A 22482-nucleotide genomic window follows, 5' to 3' on the forward strand; every position below is an offset into this window, starting at 1 on the left:
ACACATATCCACCTGACATATGACACTGCTATATTCCAATGAGGGTCCTATAGGGCCATACAATAGTGTAGGTGTGGTCCTGTTAGATAACCACAATAGGCAGACAGACAGACATTACCATACACACTCTCCAGTCTGCCCCCAGGGGGTCTTGTATTAGCCAGTGATAACCTCTGTCAGCCATTTGTCTCCTTCTTGTCTATCTGCTCTATAGGACCTGAAGAGGCTTCCCTGTTTCTGACAAAAGGAGGAGGGTCTGACAATAACTCACAACTGCACACAAGTCAGTGGTCAAACCCAGGTTAAAAAAAGGCCCCTGGAGCTGCCAGCAGAAAAGAGCTCTGAGTAACAACCGATGAGGGGAAACTAGACAAAAGGTGGGGAAAGGGAGCTGGAAAGGATGTGAATGTGTGTATTTCTTCTACAGTAATTAGTGACTTAAATCAAGTGTGCAGGAGGGTGTTTTCCTCTTCTCGGCCAATTAAACCAACTTCTAACGAGGTAGGAAGTAAGTTGATATCATAAACCTTTCAGTAAACAGTTGCATGTTTAAAAATTAAGCAATCAGGGGCAATGATAGGATTCATTTGGAGTTGTGTTTCTGGTAACTTGAGGAAACTATTCACCCTCCCTTTAGCTCTGTTTTGGTCGGCTCTTTAAGGCTCCACTATGAGCACTGCCCAGTTGTTAGTTTTGTCTGTGTTTGTTAGGTGGGTTTTTAGAGCAGAGAGTGACCGAAACAATAAAGCTCAAGACCAGAGAAGCAAAACAACATGCTGAAAAACGCTAAAACGCTCTGGGAAACTGCAGAGTCAGGTGAAATTCTCTGTGGGTTTGCCACCTTGAGCGAACCCCTTCCACATTGTACATTACATACAGAGATCTGGGCCATTGTTAATGTAAAAATATTGATTATAACAGTTATAGCAGACAATCCAAAACCCGCCATCTTTAAGTTACAGCTTTAAAAGAACGATTGAATCCTCCACTTCTACACTCACACTTGACTGATCATCATAACAGCTACTTTTAGCCAAGAAGTTTAATTTAAAAACCCCATTTAACCTCCATAAAGTAAGCCATGTTAGATGACTGCTACACTTATGTTGTAAACAGCAATCATTCTCATCATTATCATTAATCGACTTCAGAGAAAGCCTTCCACACATGCCATGGTGTCTATTAAACAAAAGCCATAAAACGACAGAGGGAAGTGTTTACTGTGATTATGGTTATGTCGGTCATCTTATATTGAGCTGCATCTCTTTTCCATCTCTGCCCCAAGAAACACAGTCACAGGTTTTGTATCTGTCACAGCACACACTGATTGATTAGCCAAAGTTCTACCACAATGATGTAATGCTGAAGTAATATTTGCTTAGCTCTGCTTTCACCGACATTATCTGTAAAACTGTCCCAAATCAAGCCTGCGATAATCTGGCGACATGTCCAGAGTGTACCCCGCCTTTCGCCCAATGTCAGCTGGGATAGGCTCCAGCTGCCCCGCGACCCCTAACAGGATAAGTAGGTATGGAAAATGAATGAATGCTTTTTTTGCAACATGCCTGCTAGTTACAACAACCTCAGATTTCCCCCCTTTTTCCCCTATTACTTATTAATGCTGTGGGAAAGTTTTAACTTTAATGTGGCATATTAAGCAGGCGTCTCTCTTCCTCGTCTGTGCTCTGACTCTACAGAGGCAAATCTTCCACCCTGATCTTTTTTATCAGTGTTTAAAAGGCCTTCCGAGTTGTTACTGCAATGATGTCATACAAGCTACCTGATTACCATATTACAGTCACGCAGCAAAGCGTGCATCTATCACCTTATCGACCTTTCCAAGGTCACTGGCTTCAAAACGAACCAGAACACCATGCCTCTATGCTAATTCCAGTTTAATTATTTGCATCACCATGATGTGCCAAACATCTACAGATTAAAGGTACTTCTACATGAGATAATGCGCTGAGCTTATCTCAATATGTCATCCTGAATTATCTAACTTTATTACCCATTAAGCCTCGATAATAACAGGTCTGACGGACTTCGATCAGCCGCTCTACCTCTACCTTACATGCACGATCTCATTCTTTTGTGGCTAAATATACCCCCGCCCCCCTCCTTGCTATTCCTGTTCATTAAATCTTCCATTACATTGCATATAAAAACCTGCTGGTACTTGATCACATCAGCTGATTAAATCATCCTGAATCACATGTTCGTGGTTCACAATTAATATAACAAATCCAATCCTCTCGTGCCCGATTACAGCTAGTACGAGTCTATGACTTCACCATTACAAAACACCATTGAATTCCCCGCACCTTAAAATGAGTCATTCACAGCTATTTCCTTAACACATTTATCTTCCTGGAACCAACAATGCTGGTGAAAGTCTCACATCACTTCCATTATGGGAAAATGTAAACATCACAGGTAAGGATAACAGAAACCAACAAGCTGCTAACTGTTTTATAACTCCGACACCCTCCTGCTACATCCTAGACCATTATCTTTCTCCGACACCTTCACTAGATTTCAAAGTGATGTCATACAGGGTGATAATGACTTAATTCCAGCAGCATTAGGTCATTTAATAAACATTCCTCCACATTTTAGCTGCTTAATTTCTGTAACTTCCTAATTTTTTAAAATCTGAAATCAAGAAGCAATGTGTGTGATCCTATCATTTCATCTGGATCACTTTCAGCAACATTTTCACAAGTTTAGTACCTCTGTGAGGTCGCTGCAAAATCAATCTGAACTTTGTCTAACCTTATTCATGTAGTCAAACCAGTTAGTTCATCCTTCTAGAGGTGGGCTGTGTGAAAGGTCACCGAAAGAATGTAAACATCCAAGTAAAAACCACACACACCAAGAGTAATTTTCCACTGTTAATAGAACAACCAACTGCACAGTCAAACAACAACATACCAGACGTAGGTCCGAACTCCGAACTACTGCTACTTTGAGTCCTAAGTGTCCCAAAATGACTGCAATATACAAATATTATTTGATTTTTGTTGAACTGCATTTTCTGCAGCACACTCTCGATACTGTGCACACATTTTTGATCCCTTAACGGAAAAAGTAAAGAGACAGAGACACTGCAAAAGACAGAGAGCTATATCATGTTTCAACACCTGGGGTAAGTTTACACTTATAGCCCATGGCTTTGTGACCCTACTCTATATTTTAGCCTTGCCCTTTTATTTGCTTCCATCTTTTGTTTCCGGCTTCCTTTCTTCTTTCATCATTCTGCAAACACACACACTACCTACTCATGCTATCACACAAACAACCACCTGTATGCAAAGATCACCAAATGTGTGTGTATTGCCACGTTTTAATGTTTTGGCTTTGTGTTAAGGTATCATGCAGTGCGTGGCTGAGTTAACACCTTATCTGACAAATGAAACCATCAATCAGTGCATGACTATCCAAGTAGTGCAACATTAGACTAGCTTAGGATCAACAGGTGTTGATGTAGGATGATGGATGCATGCTTTTGGCGCTTCGCTTGCCTCTGTGCACGTTTTGTCTGTACCAACAGGCACATCTACTCTACACAAACATCTCTGTTAAGTCCTCCTTGCAGCCTCCAGGTCAGACTCTGCGGGTGCAGTGGAGTCAAGCCAGGTCAGCGGCCTGAGCAAGGCAACCAGCAGCAGCACACAGAGAGGCCAGTGTGCTCCTCCTGCTCCCACCATCTGACCAACGCACCGCATGAGTGCTTCAGTTTCAGCCACAGCACAAAACACCAGTGTCTGGTTTCCCCCAAAGCAACACTGCCACGGCCGTGGCGCCTTTTGTTCCCACTTTAAATAAAACATAGTTCAGTCATTAGGTAGAGAGGCCTTCCTGTGCATAATTCAGGGCCAGGTATCAATTTGAGGTGAGATGATAAGGTTGGGAAAGGACAACACACAGAGTTGTTCTCATAATGCTGTCAGACAACAGACATTGCATAATGCGTGACACAGTAAGTACGTAAATGACAATTAAATGTGGTGATAACAGTAGTTTGGGTTGCTGTTTGCCTGCAGTCCACACTAGCTATTACATGGATGCAACTTACCATCATTTTCAATTCATGTGTGTCATGTGTCAAATGTTTTTATGGAGCAAAGGGTGGTGTTAAGTTGCTTGCAACAGGCCAATAACAAAAATATTTTAAGTTGGAAACAGATATGTTAAGTTTTACTAACATTTAATCCATTATAAACTATTAAAACATTTGAAAGTATAAGTTAAGATAAAAAAAAATACATATATAAAGAAATATGAATGATTTTAAGAAGGTTTACAACACCAGAACAGACATTTTAGAGATTTAAAATAATAATAATACTTGTGTGGATGGTGAATAAGCAGCCACGTGATTACATAACTTGTAATATGTCTACTAATAATGTTATTACAGAAAATCCAGCAGCAATACTAACGTTACGTCAACACTGTGACCACTAACAAGGACTATTTGCTATCTAACGTTTGCTCCTACTGAACTGAGATCAGTTATAGCTTAATAAAGGACCTTTAATTCACTCCCAACGAACATTACAACTTCTAAAAACTAACGTTACACATATAAAGACAGGTTAAATATAAAAACATTTCGCTATTATCACAAAAATAGCGGTTAAGCAACAGGTTGACAGTTGACAACCGAAACTGAGCAGCACAGCGATACTGGAGGCACCTGCTGCTGCTGCCTCTGTCCACTTCACGTACCTGCTGATTCCCGGTCACTTCGCTGTCTTTAACTTGAAGTCCTCGTTTTTCTCGGATGTGTTTCCTCTTTTTGAATATATACCGGTTATAAAACATGAATAAAATAACGGACAAGATTCACTTTATGTACTTGGCTAACGTTCCTCGCCGCCCCCGGTAATGAGCTTTCCTTTTTCCCTTCACTCGCAGTTAGCTTACCTTATTCCCTGGAGAGAGAAGCGGATGAAAGGTAATAGAGGACCGAGTGGACCAATCAGATGCGGCGGGAGGCGGGCACTTGGGAATACACGACACCCGATTGGTCAAACTGTGTTAATGGCGGAAGAGTGAAAAAGGGAATTTCTCTGTATTGTTTGAGCCTCACTGGAAAAAGGCAAGTAACATTTTTACTGTTACACTAAACTAACTAAAACAGACATTAATGTATGTGAGCAGTCCAACAAATTAAATTAAATGCTATATTTTGGAAATATGATTAGTTAAAACTAAATGCAAAAAGACTGTGAAAAAACCCTCAGTCTACATAAGAGTTAATGTTTTCAGGGGAGCACAATGTGGATTGAGAGGAGCTAATCATTCCTAAGAGGCTCTGAAATGCAAAGCTATATAAACTACTTTGAATACCTTTGTTTCATGCACAGGAAGATTAACTAAGCACCATCTATTACTCATTGAAATAGACAAAAAAGCTCAGGGTACAATGGGACAAATTATGAACATCTTGGCCACCAATAATATGTGTATTTTAATATTTGTTACTCCATCATTTGTCACATCTGTCATTGTCAGACGGATAAGAACAGGAGCGCATATTAAATTTATACATATTTTATATCTATTATATACAGGGTAGGGTCACAATAGTTCCAATTACATACATGTCACACACTACATAAAATAAAGTTGACTGGAGATAAGCATTGTCAATATAGTGGCAAAAAATAAAAGTGCAATGATTTTTATCACCTTTAAACTGTATTGCACATTTTTCTCTATCTTTAAACCATCAGTTTGATCTTGAAGCCATCTTTGTTAATGTGATGGTGATTGCTGGTTTCAAGCTTTTATCTATCTTCCCTCCGAATTACAACCCAGAAAACCTTTCCAAAATATCACTGTCAAACACTTATCTTTTTTTCAAAGTCACCCTCCTCTCTGTTCATACTGTCATTATTGTAATGTAAATTATACTAACGCAATCAGGAACATCAACAGTATAATAATCACAGTGACTGTAATGACAGTCCAGTGACAATGAAGCTGACACTGATGGGATGAAAGCAATGACAGTGGCAACTAATGACCACTTGGTGGCAATTTATTCACTGGAAAGTGAAGCACAGACGAGGCCTGTTGTCTGTGCTCTGGTAAGACACTGCATGGGGCTCACAAAGTAATGTAAACACTATGTGAGAAATCTCACACATTGGCACAAAGGTGGGTCAGTTCACTGGAATTTGCAGAACTTATATAACTAAGTACATTTTCTCAAATATTTGTACTTAACATGGGTATTTTCATTTAATGCCATTTTCTACTTTTTACATCTCAGAGGGGAATATTATACTTCTTACACCATTAGATTGATTTAACCGCTGTAGCTACTTGGTGGAAATTATTATAGCCAAGCTGAAGTTATTATAAACAAAATATACAACGGTGAGTTTATAAAATACAGTGCATTGCAATAGGTGAATGTATGTACAACAGTATGTTAATTAAGCTTAGCTCCAACATAAAATGGCGCTTATACATTAATGCATTACTAACAAGACTCCAATAACAGCCTACTCTTTGCCATTTTTCTGCATTACCACTTTTACTTTTGATAAGTATATATTATAGTGAATACATATGTACTAACTCTGGTAACATTTTGACTTCCTTATCTATATACTCCAGCTTTTGGCCACTGATCCTTTCTATCAATGGCACTTGCATCATAACTATTTACAATCATATGTGAAATTATTAGGCTATTTTTATGAATGTATCTGTAATTTATTATCTGTGCTTTAGGCAGAGTTTATGACTTGGCTGCTTTAAAAACATATGAAGGTGCTGACCGCAAAAGCTGTTATTTGCTGCTTACAGGTCTTGAAATAATGTGTGAGAAATTGAGTTGTTATTTCTAATTTAAATCTTTGTGTACAAAATGTTAAGCTGATGTTGCCTGTGCCATGTGTAGTTATTTAGATAACAAAGTTTCTAGTTACACTCCCAAAACATCAGTACCATTGAAAAAGGGAGTTTTTGACGCACACTGGGATGCACATTCACTCTCACGCTTTTCCAGTAAAACAATATGTGATTTATGCATTTTTCTGCATGAGCACTTTTACTTTTTATACTCAAACTATAGATCTTACTTATGTACTTACTCAAGTAAAATTTTGAATGCAGAATTTTCACATGGAGTATTGCTACTTTCTCATCCCCATATTCCAGTTTGTGGCCCATGCTCCTCTTTATCAATGGCACTTGCATCACAGCCGTTTACACTCATGTTAAATTATTAGGCTTTTTTTTAATTTTTATTAATGTATCTGTAATTTAGGCAGAGGTTCTGGCACTGTGTCTTTGTTAGCTGCTTTAAAACATACTTAGCCATTGACTGAAAAAGCTGACATTTGCTGCTTATAAGCCCTCATATGATATGACAGAAATTTATGATCGTTGTTTCGTTGTTTTTTTGTCCACAAAATGTTAAGATGACATTGCCTATGCCAAGTGTGTTTATTTAGACATTATACTCTCAAAACATCAGTTTCCTTTAAAAAGGGAGTTTTTGCCTTCTGTTAGCACTGTGGAGCACATGAGGATGCACATTCACACTCACGCTATTCGAGTAAAACAATACGTACAGTGTGATTTGTTATGTAACACTGGATGAAACCACTTTTTTGTTTCCAGGAAAACTCCACAGGGCATCATTATCACCTTGGCAAATTGAAATACCAGGTTAACAGGTTCAGACTTAGGCTCTCTGTCTCTAAAACTAGAAACATTGAGCTGCTAAAACAAAACGAGCAACACCCCATTAAACATATCCATATATATTTTATTCTCAATACGGCAAAATACAAAGAATATTCAGGACAGACTCTCATTAGTCACAATTAATACTCACTTCACAAGAATGCTTTAAATTACATAACCTAAGTTTGAAGATCAAACTCAATGAGTACCTTTAATCATATTGCATCCATCATATATAGTATCTCTATCATCAGTTCTCTTAAAACTAATCCAATTTAGACTATTGTACATAGTGTATGCTGCTGGTCTCGCTCCGGAGACGACTTTTAGAAAAAAGGTGTTATACAACATACTGTATAAACTGCTACAACTGTTTTGACCTGTAGAGAAATACCTCTGTTTCAAAAGACATGTTGGACCAATTGTTCAAAAGGGACACATAGTAAATACATTTCTCTCTCTCGCGCTCGCTTTCTCTCGTGAGGAGGAAACAGACGTGATTTTACACAACAGACTGTACACACCATCCATCCATCCATTCATCCATCCATCCACTCCATGAGATCAACAATATACATTTCATGAAAAGTACACGCCTCCATATCAAATACAGAGAAGACAAAATATTCGCACTTGGATCTAGAGACAATGATTATGTGGCGACCATGATACTGAGAGACGGTGAAGCAAAAGACAACGTGTACGAGCACAGTAAGAAAAAAGGACTGAGAAATCAACCTTGATATACAGTGTTAAGAGACTGGGATGTACTCTATAACAGCTTGGAAGAAGATAACACAAAAGCCCGCAGAGGGGGGAGGGAAAAAAAAATGTGCATAAAGTATCTCACAAATGTATGTACAGCATTTTTAAATTTCAATAAAAATGTCAACCTGTAGTAGAAATTCACCCTTAAAGAAATGTTATATTTACAATTTATACATTTGTATTTAAATAGAAACATGCAAGTGTTAACATCTTCCTACTGAATGTCAAAAAAAGAAACTCATCTTACCCTGGATTCTTTCAAGTTAGAATTAATATTAATTACTACTTACAATGAAATCTCATCATGAACAACCCCGATACATTTACATCTTTCTATTTCATAAAACGGTACTCCTTAAAATGGCAAAAATAGAAAAAAATATTAAGCAAAGGGGCAGAAAAATAAATAAGTGTGAGTAGCAAACTGTTAAAAATTACTCTAATGCTAAATTTTGTACATTTGACTACAAGATAGTGTAGGGAACACAAGGCGCGGACCTGTACTTACAAAGTGTACCAGTGTATGAAGACATTGACTGGGCTGGCAAAACCCACAGAGGAATTCCTATGAGAAAAGTGGCCTCCAGCTTTAAGTACAAAATGGCTCAAGCCATTGGTGTTTGGTTATAAAAACAGATCTATATACACATATATACTAACCATTACACAAAAATTGCAAAAAGCTAAAGGCATTGGACACTTGAGTTCAACAGGTTTCTCACTGAGGTGGAAAAAAAACACAGAAGAAGTGGGGGGAAAAAAATCCCAAGCCAAAAAATTAAACTTTTTCCACAGAAACAGATCGTTTTTTTTTTTTTGTTTTTTTTTGTAAAAATCCTGCATAGATTAAAATAATACCTCCTCTGACTTTCACTTTTTCAAGTGCCAGAGGAAATAACAGTATTCCCTCCTACAGTAAAGGCTAGGGAGCCAGTGAAGGAAAGAAAATACAAAACATAACAAAAAAGGTCAAAGCTGGGCCAAATGGTAGAATTCAGAGGATTTGTTTCGTCGTGAGATGGAAAAAAGTGGAAGATGCACCAAATTTTTGTTTGAAAATGGACGAAAAGTGTCGAAAAGTTACAGATTATCACAGGTGTGAAACTTTCCAGCACTTTCCTCATGTTCAAACCCATCTCCCGTGAGCGAAAACAAACCCGTAGTAGTTCCCATGAGTACTATTTGACCCAGGCTTTGATATTTCCAGCATGTTTTAGTAGAAAGTGGGCTTTAAAAAAAAAAGAAAAGAAACAAAAAAGGACAGTTCTTCATGTCATTGACTGTTACTAAACACCCAAATTTCAACAAATTAGGTGTTAAGTATACATCTTCATTCAAAAACCACGAACATTCAGATTTCCTGCGATAAGAACCAATAGTTTTAAATGACAGAAATGTTCATTCCTGGACAGCTGGCATACACTGTTACCCCATCGTAATCACCCCGCCTAACTAGTTGACACGTTTCTTATCTACTGTCTTACATACAAGTACGATTAAAATTTAAATAGGAAAAAAAAAAATCACTTATACAAATACTTTGCATCTTATAACCCTTGGTTCAACCCTGTTTGAAAAGAATGCATTTGAAAAGTTATACTTCTGCGTGGCCAGAGGAAGAAACAAAAAACTGCTTGGTATATAAATAAAATCTATATCGGCCTTCTACTCTGAAATATATAACGATAGATTTAAAACTCTTTGTTCTATAAATGCAATACTGAATGCAACACCTCTCTGAATCGTTCGTCCCGGATGAAATTGCTTTTGTTGTGCCAAATACGTCGTCATTCAGGCCCTGTTATTTTTATAAACTGCAATGTAAATAACTGCATTGTATTGTGTGGAAATGATGTTCAATACTTAAGACACTCCCTGCTGTTCCTTAGAAAAATACTCTCTGAGCAAACAAGGGGATCAACAAAAGAATAACACTGTCAGGAAGTGACTCTTCCTCCAGGAAATGTTTCACTAAGCAGTGTAGCTACGGGGGTAAAATTCATTGGAAGAGACTTGTATTCTGGAGCTTTAACGACAACAAATCTCTTAGAGAGAACATTAACGTGATCAATTTCATTAAGGCCAAGAGTCTGACAGTCCCCGCTAGCGGCCTCTAGAGGCCATGCCACTCCTTGCATCAAACTGGACCAAAGAGGTTTGAACAAGCTTTCATTTTTCTAGCAGGGCTTGAAGTAAAAGATTCTGGAGAATAAAAACGACACTGTAAAAACAAATACACTGATCGATACAGAGAACTTTAATAAATATGTGTCAGATGTATTAATCTGCTTTGCACAGTAGCCCTTCCTTCAGTCTCTCTTTAAATCTTGTGGGCATGCTGCAAGATTAAGCTTTAGTGCCTCGACACTTTAAAGGACAGATAAATCAAGATGGTGTGATGTAGCTTAACTCATGGACAACTCCATCTTTGCTGTAAATTCATTAACAGGATTTAAAAATGAAAGACCGCCATTAAAAACATAAATGTTGCCAGCTTCCATTAAATGTTTAAAAATGCAAAAAATGACTCAAAGAGGGAAAATAAACATTTATAATGATATGATGGGTGGCTGTTTGTCTTCCTGTTGCTCACATACAAGGCACAAAAATGATAAAGAGAAACCTTCGTTTTAAAGCACCTTTGGTGTTTATGGGAGGTACTTTGGTGAAACAAAAGTCAAATAAAAAGTTAAAAGCCAAAGTAGCCTAAAAACTAAACCCCATTTTTAAGCATATTCAGAATTCACCCAGGGCTTCCATGCCGAATAGATAAAAACATGGCCTTCGGAGATTGTAAGAATGCCGATATATGAAGCATGGCGACGAGCTCTTTTTGTTCCTGTGCTGCGGTTTCGATGCTTCTCCCTGTGTGGCGCTGTCGACGGTGTGAGATGCTCTAGATTGCTCAGTGTTTTTGGCAAGCTGGTGTAGAAAATGGACACAGTGTTGGAGATATGTCTGAGAAGTTCATCGTGTGTGTATGCATACAGTACATTGTATGTATGTGTGTCTGAGGGCATGCGTGTGTCTTTGAGCACATGTTGCTGAACACAAGAGGCTGAGGTGGGTGTGTGTGTGTGGAAGCAGCGAGCAGGGAACGAGTCCTCGCTAGGGAATAAGCTTTGCGTCCAGGCGCAGCCAGTGGAGGCCCTGCCGTGTGTAACGCACCAGTTCTGTCATGCTGCTGGTGTTGAAGATCAGAGGACCCATCACCTTGTCCAACTCCAAGAAGAAGTCTGGGAAAAACAGAAGACACAGTGAGCGCAGGCAGCGTCAGTTTAAATGCCAGTGATTACAGGCAAGTTCAAGGTGGGACAATCATCATTTCCTGTTTAATATTTATAATAATCAATGAAAGGTTTAGTCTAAAAATTGTCAGAAGGTAGTGAAAAGCAATTTCCTAGAGCCAAAAATGATGTCAGAGGGAAATTCCCAGTCTAATAACACTGTCCTGTAAAGTTCACAGGCTTCAAATCATTCAAATCTCTGCTGCCCGGATCATCACCCGCACCGAATCATCCGACCACATCCGACCAGATTCCAAAAACCTTCTGCTCACCTTCGAAGCCCTCCTCAACCTAGCCCCGACCTATCTCTCTGATCTCCTCCAGGAGTACACCCCCTCCTGCTCCCTGCTCCCTGCGCTCTTCCTCTGCTGGTCTCCTGACCATCCCCACCTCACGCCTCAGCACCATGGACACCAGGGCTTTCAGCTACTCTGCCCCCAGGCTCTGGATCTCCCTACCTCCACACATTCGACAGTCTGGTTTCACAATATGTGTTTGGGTGTTTTGAAAGGCGCCTTTTTAAATAAAATGTATTACTGTTATTATCATAATGAAGTTTTGGAACAGTACAACATGCGAGTGCCAGTTGCAACACATCTCAAGAACAACGGCGAAAGAAAATCTCCAAGCTACTAAAAGCAAAAGGGCCATGCTTTAGACCATTTCACTGGAATTGCATTGCTAGGCTTGAGTCCATGTTTACTTCCTGTCAGCTGATGTCATTCACATACACAAAACATTCCCACAAGAAATACAAAGTGACCCATTTAGAAACTTTATGTTGTCAAGTTTGAAGCGGTCTATAATATTACAGCTTGTTGAATGAGACGCCGGGGGTGTAACACTGGTAAGTATACCCCATCTGATACGACAATCTGTTGCCAGTCTTATAATGACGAATTGATTTGTCCAAAAATATGGTCTATTTTAACAAAGGCTTAAAAACAAAGGTCGGAGGGACTGCCTAATAATCCAAGTAACACTAATAAAATATAAATTAAGTCAGTTTACCTTTCTGCTCCTTGGATAGCTGCTCCGCCTGGTCCCAGACCTCTGTGGCGTACAGGAAGTTGGAGGTGACCTGAACGTAGCTGGCAGCCATCTGGTGGATACGCTGAGGTATGGTCACAGACGAGCTGGCGCTGCTGCTGCTGCTGACTGTCGAGTAGCTGCCGGCCGTGCCTGGTGACAGTTTGGGAGACACTGGAGAGGGCATGCCTGCTGCCTTGCTGCGTTGGGAAACAGAAACGAGCAGACGTGGTTATGAGAGTGATGGTGCTGGGTTAGACAAAGCTTGGTACGAGGAAAGTTATTTTTAGTGCCCGCGTGACAGTTAAATATACTGAGTGCTAACTGAAAATCACAACTGATTGCAGTATTTATATATAATTGCTGCCCAGTGTGACTCAAAAGCTTCAAAATGTTCTTCACAACAAGATGTTAAAACCAGATCAAGCATATTTATAGGTGATGATATTTAAAAAATAGTTTTTCCAGGAGTTTACTTTCTGTGAAATTCTTTTAACCATTGTAAAAATGTCAACCTAATTTCACATTCAACACTTGTGCAGGAGACACAGATGCCTCCCTAATAGTAAACCAAACAGTCAAGGAGGACGTGACTTACTTTCCCATTCCAGGAGAGGGAGCCTGGGTGTTACTCAGAGAATTCTGTCAAACAAAATGAGGGAAGGACATTATGTACACATTATGTTACACATTCACAGGAAAAAAAACACTTACATGGGATTTATATTTGCCAAGCAAACTTGATCTCAGCTTCTAGGAAACAAAAAGTACCTTTAAGTGTTCAGTGAGTGTTTTGGAGTATTTGAGTGCGCTGTCCTTCCTCAACTTGAATAACCTCAGGTAGAGGAGGGACTGGCATCGTAGGCTGGAAAAACAAATAAGTTAATATTGATTTAAAGCTTGCACAGAAGAGTACAATGACCAGAGATGAGTGGGGTGGGCTGCCTCTGAGTTGAAGGCTGAGGACAGGGCGACACATCTTGAGCATGATCACCAGATGTCAGTCAGCGTACTCACCAAAGCACAGCTAGCCTCTTGTCTGCTGACGTAGCATCTGGGGCCAGGTAGCTTTTTAACTTCATAGTGTATCTGAGTGAACAGACAGAGCAAATGTTTAGTTTATAGGAGAGCTAAATGCCGAAGTCATTATAGACGTTTTCAAATTAATATTTTACTAAATGTTTGTCTTTCTCTTTCATTGACTTAGCAGTGCACTTCCAGAGCTCTACGCTAACAGGTGCCAAGTTGTTATCAGTGGCCACCACTTTGTAACATATAGAAAATGGACAGCAAACAAAACGTGTTGCCAAAAAATTCATTAACTCAAAATGTTGTTACAGTCAGAACCAGATAGAGCTGCTTGTGACAACAAAGCATGTCCCAAGATTTCACGAGCATTGGTGCGTTTACTCGCATGCACACAGACAACTGTTTTAGAGACAATGCCAAAGTACATAAATTTGTTTGACTATGGGGGTGAAAAGTTCGTCAAACCCGTTTACATCCCAAATGAACGCACAAACTGATTCAACTGACAAAGAACCTGATGAACCTGAACTAACAGATAATATTAGATAAATATAATCAGATAAAACAAACTGCAAAGAATTTGTTTGGTTACTATAGTAAGGCTTTTAAATAATATTTTATGTCACATTTTAATTATGAAGCTGACGTACAACTGCAGTCTTCCACTTTAAATTGTGACAACGATAAACACACGTTTGTCCTTACTTGATAAGCTCCACCGTTTCCGCGTACATAGGGAAGGGAGACTTAGCCTCCTGGGCGCTCTTCTCCAGAGCATTACCACATTCAATGAAAGACACCACAGCGTCCAGGTAGTAGACTGCCTTCTCAAAACGGTCCAACTGTAGAAGAGGAAAACAGGAACACACACACAAAAAAATAAAATCACTGTTTGTCATGCATCTTGAGTTAGTAAACAGGCACCAGTCTGATACTGAATTTCTTTGTGAAACTGTCACAGCAGTGCAGGACTAAATGCTTTTCACATGACTTAATTCAACATGGTTTTGGCATGGCCACTTTATAGAACTGACATGGTTTGTACATGATGCGGTGTGAGCTACATAGACTCTCTTTTCACTGAGTAACAGCAGCAACAACTCAGTTATGTATGTGTTGGCCTTTAAAATGAATGTGTACCAGAACACATATGGACTAATTAGCCCTAGTGCGGGTTAATAAATGGTAAAAAAGAAATAATAAAGAAGAAATGTTAAGAAATGTAAGAAAAGAAATGTTAAAATTACAAAAAACTGCAGCAACTAAATCATTTTTCAAGGATTTTGTTTGGAAATAACGTGCAGTAAATCAGGTATCTTGTATTCCTGAAGAAAGTAACTGATACCAGACCTTCAGTTACAGCCGCATCTTTCATTCACCTGCTAACAATAGCATTTATGTTTTAGCTGTTCAGGCCATTACACTCAAAAACTGTGATATCACAGAAGAAAGGGCTTTGGAAACTTTGTGCCAGAGATAAGCTTCCCAGTCGATACAATAACCACTATACAATTACATAAATGTCAGCAATGAAAGGAGATACGATAAAACTGAAACTGTGTTCCTATATCTCACATCAATCTTTATGCAAAACCTCAGCAGGATGTTGTTATACATTACAGATCTCTAGACCTTGTCAAACATCCCTCCGCTCGCACTGCTTTGCATGCAGCAACTGACATCGTAGCATCTCAATTACATATGTAAATAGTCAGTGGGCTCTGACTCTTACCAGTGCGTCGGCATTGTGTTTAAGCTTCTTGGCCTCTTGTAAGTAGTGATCTGCTGAGTGGACCCTGAAACAAAATCATCAACAGGTCAAACACGTTTCATTACTTCTGTGAGCCATATGAAAACCACAATGCTGTGTAATGGCTCAGTTTCTACACACATTTCCTCTTAGCACAGAGCCTGGAAACTACACATAAACACACTGTCTAAGATTCTCATTATGTTATTAAATAAAAACCCAGAAACAACACAAAAACTAAGAGGCAAGACTATGCTGTTTCTTTACCTCCGCATGAAAAGGGCACACATTCCCGACAGAGAGCCTTTTAAAATGGAAATTTACGTCATCTCTCCACATCTATTCATGACCTCCCCAACCTCCTACAGCTTTATGCATCAAAGGCAACCCTAGATCCCCACAGCAGTTCTTTCTGCATACCCTGCTGAGGGGTTATCCACAGTGGAAAGAGCTCCTCTTACCTGTCCTCAAACACCAGCTTGGATCTCTGAGACTTGGAGCCGTCCGTGGAGAGCGGAGGCACAGCCAGCTGGTTATCGCAGCCCTTTGAGGATTTCTCCTGCAGAGACAGCAAGCGAGAGGGAATAAAGTTTCAGGAAAAAGAGGCCTGGTGTTTGAAGTGGAGGATAAAATGGAGGAAAGGGGGAGATCGAGGGTGTGTGGTGGAAATGTTTTGTGCTCTGTGGATATTAGACACATCCAGTATATAAACCTATATTCATACGTCGACGCTATGTTCTCAACCACTCCCTTTCTTCCCACAGCAACAACTTCTTTTTTTCACGCTTGCTTCGTTATTTACGTTCCCCGCGGAGACACTGCACGGTTGGCAAACATGATGAAAGATTGCACTTGCACTGCCCAGTACCCACTACCCTTGCCAGGTATTCACGCCGACAGCAAATGCCACGTGATAAGGTTAGTCACACTCACCTTCCCATCGCGTGTGTTGCGCCCCTTGTCCTCTCCTTTTCGGTGTTTGGAGGTGGAGCTGCCCTTGGTGCTGTGGCTTCCCTCCTTCCCACTTCCTGTCCCGCTGGACAAAGAGGTGGAGGACTGGCTGACCGTCCTCTTTCGACTCGGATGCTCTGCCTTGGGCGTCCGCTGAAGACCTGACATGGAAGGAGAGGGGACTGGCTCCTCTTTCTTCTCCAAAGACCTCTTAGACCTGGAGGGATATGATTATAATATGTCATTGTAACATCTCGTTAATTGTAACAACATAGAAAAAGAAATATCACAAGTGTTATTTTGCCTGTAACGAAATTACGAACAACTGTCACAAGTGTTCCCGATGTGCAGACGGTTTTACTGTGAATGATAATCAGGTGAAGAAGGAAAGAATACCCACTCTTTACTGCTGTTTTTATGATGAGACAGGGACTTCTCCTCTAGCTTGCATCGCTTATTCTCTGGCTTGGTGCCTTCCTCATCGTTCTAAAAAGACACAAAGATTGCAGAAAATTACACGTCACATTAAAGGATTTATTGATGTGTGTGTGCCTTTGTAGTAAGTGATTTAAAGACAAAGAAATTTGCAACCTAGCACTTCATTTCTTACAAGATACAGTGCAACTTTCTTCCAGTGTTTAGTGGTTTACCATCTTGCTGTTACACCCCAGCACATCACTGAGATTGTAAAGTCTCTTTCTCTGGTAGTTCCACAGCTATGATTAGAAATAAAAAAACACAATCATGTACTGGCAGGAATTACAGATCTGGATCTCCACCAAATTTAAATCAATTGTTCCTTGGCTGAAAGGCATTTTCTTGCTTTAATGGGAATCTGTTCGGAGGTTATTTTAAGAGATTCGGTATCCTGTTGGAAGTAAACTAGAATGAAACGATCATAACTTCCCTGATGAAGAAAAAAGACCCAAATAAATAGTCATTTAGTGTTAATGATCATACTGACAACATGATCCCTATGAAAAAAAAACAGTTTTGGTTAATCTTAATCTACATCTTGAAGAGAAAGAAACACTCAGTGAGGAATAACAGACTAATTTGCTCTATCGAGTCTCGTACCTTGTGTTTCCTCTTGGCCTTACTAGAGCTCTTCTCAGTGCTCTGTTTGCTGAAGTCTTTGCTGTCCCTGTCTAGAGAGTCGTCCCTCTCCACTTTTATCTCTGCGGGCTCCTTGTAGGGCCGCCCCGGGATCCTCGACAGCAAGCTGAGATCTATAGGAAGTGGGAAGGAAAGGGAAGGGTAGGGTACGGTTTAATTTGGTCCAAAGAAAAGAAAAACTTCAGGAGTGTGTACTCCAGCTTGACAAGTGTAAAAAAAAGTGCACAGAACACAGAAAATTTGTAATATATTATTATAAGAGCAGCTTCGACTAACCTATTTTCACTAGTAAAACCTGCTGCTGAGGTTGCCTCGCAGGGTAACGCTCCTCAGGGTCACTGAGCGGAGACAACAGCTCTTTCTCTTCCATCGGAGAAAACACACACACAGGGGTCCTGATACTCTCTGTGTACTTGGGTGTCTGCGACGAGGACGGGATACTGTCATTCCCCTCGGAGTCTGACGACGAAGAGTCCGTGTCGACAAACTCCCGAGACTTCTGAGAAGTCTTGGTGGGCGCCTTAGCCTTGCGTTTATCTGCAGTGGTGGTGACGGCAGGCGCAGTCGGCCGCGGAGAGGATTTAGGTTCTTTTTTGATGCTTGGTTTGCGGGAACCTTTAGTAGCAGCTTTGGGTCGATGAGGAGGTATCTCCGGAGCCGGCTCACTCTCCACTCTCAGACCTCCTTTTGGTTCCTCCACCACTGGGGGCTTCTCAGACTTTTTAGGCTGTTTTTTACCCACGCTCCTTCGTGGATTTGTGCCACCCTCGCTCTGGGCGGGGGATTTTTGCCGGCCACGGCCACCCTCTGCACCCTTTTGTGCTGCCCGTAGGTCTCTGCTTGGGGTGGGTGCCGTTGAGTCTTTAGAACCCCCGCCCTGGCTACTATAGCCGCGTCCTGAGCTGTTATCTCTGCCCTCTTTCTTGCACTTGGTTGGAACATTATTGTCCACCGGAGAGGCTGGGGAGAACTGCTTGGCCTTCTTGAACCAGTTGTCCAACTGCCACTTGTTGGCCATGGGTTGTTCAGGCTAAAGAGACACACAGACACAAGAAATTGTGTTAGGGAGCAAAAATTATTACGTATGAAACCTTGTCAAACAAAGATGGTATTTTGGCCAGAAGCAAGAGCAATGTCTTGCAACTTTCCCAATCCAAACTGAAAACAGCAGTTGATGAAGTACTGAACTATCACTACGTAGCACTAATGCTTTGTATAAAGTTGCTGTTACCTCAGGAGAGGCGGGCCGCGGGTGCTCATTGGCTTCGCTGTCTGTCGTGCTGCTTTCGCTCTCACTGTCGGAGCCCGAGCTGCTCTCTGAGCCGCTGTGGCTGCTTGAGTCATCCCTTGATTGCTCCGCTCCTTCACTGTTATTGCTGTGGGTTACAGAAGAGAGTCAAATACCATTATAATGTGTGCAGAGGGTGTACAGTCATGCTTCAGGATTACTCTTAACCACTAAACATAGCTGATATTTCCCAAGTGGTTCCGTACTTTTTGTAATTTGCACCTAACTTACGCACTCTCTCTTTCACGATAAGGAACATAATACAACAAACACGTGGAAATATAATGTGAGCCGATACAAAACCAACATGACATCTCCTTGACACGTGAAAATTTCTCAAAGGTAAATGTACTCTGCTTTGTGCTTTACCTTGCTGATGTATTCCTTGAGGCGTTCTTGGCGGGCTCCTGTTCTCCATCACTGTCCTCACTGCTGCTGAGCTTCAGATCATCTTCCAGCATCCTGAGATACAGGAACAAAATGAAATTAAAATCTTTGTATTTCATTTTTTGAGATTGCTGGCTATGTCTACATAACCTCCTGAGGCCAACTATGCATATCTGGTTACTTATCATAACTATTTGTTTTAGTGTCTTACTCTGTGTTTGAATCAATAGCCAGAAAACTACAAAGACATTCTTGTGAGGGATGAAGCACTTACGTGGGCTGGTCATCGCAAGCTTTAGATTGATGGCTGCTGGAGCTCTTGGAAGAACTGCCTCGCTCTGAAAACACAAACAAGATTCATGAGGTTCAGTCTATATAAACATACACCTTAATTATATACATACATAATTATTTTGTATTTGAGTTTGAATAGGTAACGTGTGTGATACTCACTGTGGCCACTTGGAAAAGGGTGAGAGTCCTGAGGTTAAAAAAAAGAAACATCCTGAATTACTTTCACTATTTTCATTGTGTTATCGGCCTTTATAAATTTTGTCTTTTGAATCTGATAATCATTTAAAAAGGGAATAAATCAATTAAAAGGATTTTTCTATCCTTGGGTTTGTGGCTGTTTATATTTACACGCAAGCACTTAGTGACATAAACACCACAACTGACTGAAAAGTATTTTAACCTTCTATTGGATTAAATATGAATCAATAGTAAGACCCGCCAGTTTATAGATCTAATTAAACAGCCACCACACAAGACTTCTCCGGATTAGCTGTCTTACATAAGGTCTGTTTGCACTATACACAAGTAATAAACAAATAATTAAGTCTTATTGATTCATTATGACACATAATCACTTGAATCAAAGTACAGGGACAAACACGGGGACTGATGCAATCCTGACCTTGGTGGGGAATGGAAACTTGGAGGGCTCTGTTTTGCAGGGGGTGTGGATGGCTGTCAGTGGAGGGGGCCACGACTGAGTCATTTCCTGATAGGAAGAAAAAAAAACACAGGGAAAAAAATGTGAAAATGAGTTGTGAGGTGTGAGTAATGTGAAATGCTCTTTCATTGACTCGGGCAGAAAGCTGTTCTTAGAATACTCAACACCATTATATACGTACCTTCAGAATCTCATCGACACAGTTGGCGTCACCCGATCCCTGAAAGACAGAATCATCACATTTAACACATGCTCATAAACAACATGATGTCGGTGCAGCAGGTGAGAAGCGGCTTCCATTCTGAGTGGCATGAGTCAGTCTATAGGCATTTTATGAGACCTACGAGCTCACTAGGACCCAGTGTAACATGCTGCGAGGTAATCTATTCCAGTTATTACATCATTATGAATATATGCTCCAAACATAAACACGACTCTGCCATGCTACGATAGATTACAGAACACAAACACAACACACAGCCCCTGTAGACAGGTCTTACCTCTACAGGCTGTGAGGGGATCTTGAGTTTGGAAAGTGAGGCCTTGCTGTTGGACTTCATCTCACCCATGGTGCTGCTGTGCGACTGGCCACTGTAGCTTTCTGCTTGTGAGCTCTTGGGTTCTGCCGTTTCCTGGCCGTCCATAGGCCGCACATACGCTGTGGGCTTCTGCAGCATGGAGCCAGGCTTGGACATTAGAGACGGGGGAAAGGCCTGACTTGAGTGCTGTCCAGTGGGGAAGGATGTGTGAACCCGCGAGGGAGAGTCCCAGTTGGCCTCTCTGTCTCGTGGGGACTTGGAGCGGTAGCGCTCCTTGCTGTGATGCTGCTCGGCAGACAAGGAGCTCCGCAAGTGGCTGTTGCTGCCGGAGGAACTCAGAGAGCCCTTGGCCGGACTCGACGTGTGCGACTTTGAGTGCTCTGACCCTCCGCTGTGTTTACTCGACTTCTTTTCCCGCACCTCCCCTCCGTGTCTTTGGCTACTGCTGCTGCTGCCGCTACTGCCGCTACCTCTCTGACTGCCGTGCCCACCCTGGAGTCCTGAGCGTTTCTGGGACTGGGATGAGGATCCGCCCGCAGCGGGGCCAACAGGAGTCCACTTGCTGCTCTGGCTGCTGCCACCACTACCGACGCCGCGTTGTTCCCCGCCAAACAACGGTGGGCCCGATTTCTCCTCGGAGGAAGACGAGCTGTTTGAAGGTTTACCGCCAAGCTTGGGAAGTGTGTCACCAATCGGCTCTTTCATCTCGTCGTAATTGCCCAGCATGCTCTGAATACGGCTTGACAGTTTATCTTCCTTGCTGGACTGAAGACAGAAGTGAAGAGAGGGGGAGGGAGAGGTCAAAGAGAGGACAGTGTGATGATGAAGAATTAAAAAAAAGACAGCCATGGAGAAAGAGGAGACAGGAAAATGATTGTGAAGAATATAAGTGGATGAAATGAACAGAGAGAAAGAAGAGAGGAGAGAAGAGGGGCAGAGAAAACAGTCATTATAGGAACAGGTTCAACACTTGGGTTAATTGCTTTCCATCAAATACACTGAAAATGGAGAGAAAATGTATCACTCCAACAGAGAAGAAACTTAAAATCACTAAAATGTGCATAATTGAAATGCAGATTCACATCTCACAAAGAAAAGAAACAAACCATATCCTAATCCCATGTGTCACCAATTTCAAATTTAAAATAACTGACTGAACATTGAGAAAATAATCGATTCAACATAGAGCTCAGCCAAAGTCAGCTTGTTCAAACTGAGCCCTGATCAGTCCACACCCAACTGTGTACACAGATAAGAGTCTACCCATAGCTCCAACACAGAGGTTAATCAATCACTTTGAGGCCACAGGTTTCAGCCGACCTGCTCGCAATCAGCCCGTGACAATCCGCGCAGAATATCCAGTTTCACACGAGGCCTCAGACCTCTGTTTTGTTTGACAGATTCACACAGAGGGTGAGGAAACACAAGCCGTTATCTGTAGCGGGAAATGTAACTAGCTTGGTCATAACATGCACACTACTACCTCCTGCTAGCACGGCCTGGCTCACACGTGTGTGGCTGGTGAAATGAAGCATCACTTAAGTTTTCTTGTGGGGGGTTTGTTTCACTTTGTAGTACGAGCATAAATGACGTGTTTTATTGTGATCGTATTAAACCTCGAGTGGAGCAGACACGTCCTCTGCTTTTTGTGAATACCACTGCTTAATACA

The 22482-nt window shown here is 41.1% G+C and overlaps 2 protein-coding genes across 7 annotated transcripts in view; both read right to left on the bottom strand.

Moving 5' to 3' along the window:
- shroom1 (shroom family member 1) overlaps nt 1-4936 on the bottom strand; it is a 34427-nt gene extending 29491 nt beyond the window's left edge. For all 3 annotated transcript variants that reach the window (XM_050040281.1, XM_050040278.1, XM_050040279.1), the window contains exon 1: nt 4735-4936. The gene's annotated coding sequence lies outside the window, so the exon portion shown is untranslated. The remainder of the gene's footprint in view (nt 1-4734) is intronic.
- A 2838-nt stretch (nt 4937-7774) lies between these two features.
- aff4 (AF4/FMR2 family, member 4) overlaps nt 7775-22482 on the bottom strand; it is a 34103-nt gene continuing 19395 nt past the window's right edge. For all 4 annotated transcript variants that reach the window (XM_050041122.1, XM_050041120.1, XM_050041121.1 and 1 more), the window contains 19 exons: nt 20774-21577; nt 20455-20493; nt 20235-20321; nt 19772-19799; nt 19593-19656; nt 19301-19393; nt 18875-19019; nt 17920-18673; nt 17605-17756; nt 16928-17013; nt 16510-16744; nt 16038-16135; nt 15559-15622; nt 14532-14668; nt 13815-13886; nt 13569-13662; nt 13396-13439; nt 12780-12997; nt 7775-11717 (listed from right to left, as the gene is read on the bottom strand). In XM_050041122.1, the coding sequence (XP_049897079.1) occupies nt 11590-11717; nt 12780-12997; nt 13396-13439; nt 13569-13662; nt 13815-13886; nt 14532-14668; nt 15559-15622; nt 16038-16135; nt 16510-16744; nt 16928-17013; nt 17605-17756; nt 17920-18673; nt 18875-19019; nt 19301-19393; nt 19593-19656; nt 19772-19799; nt 20235-20321; nt 20455-20493; nt 20774-21538 (3303 nt within the window). In that variant the 5' untranslated portion in view covers nt 21539-21577 and the 3' untranslated portion in view covers nt 7775-11589. The remainder of the gene's footprint in view (nt 11718-12779; nt 12998-13395; nt 13440-13568; nt 13663-13814; nt 13887-14531; nt 14669-15558; nt 15623-16037; nt 16136-16509; nt 16745-16927; nt 17014-17604; nt 17757-17919; nt 18674-18874; nt 19020-19300; nt 19394-19592; nt 19657-19771; nt 19800-20234; nt 20322-20454; nt 20494-20773; nt 21578-22482) is intronic.

Source organism: Epinephelus moara, chromosome 3 (assembly GCF_006386435.1).
Source record: "Epinephelus moara isolate mb chromosome 3, YSFRI_EMoa_1.0, whole genome shotgun sequence".
NCBI classification, from domain to species: Eukaryota; Metazoa; Chordata; class Actinopteri; order Perciformes; family Serranidae; genus Epinephelus; species Epinephelus moara.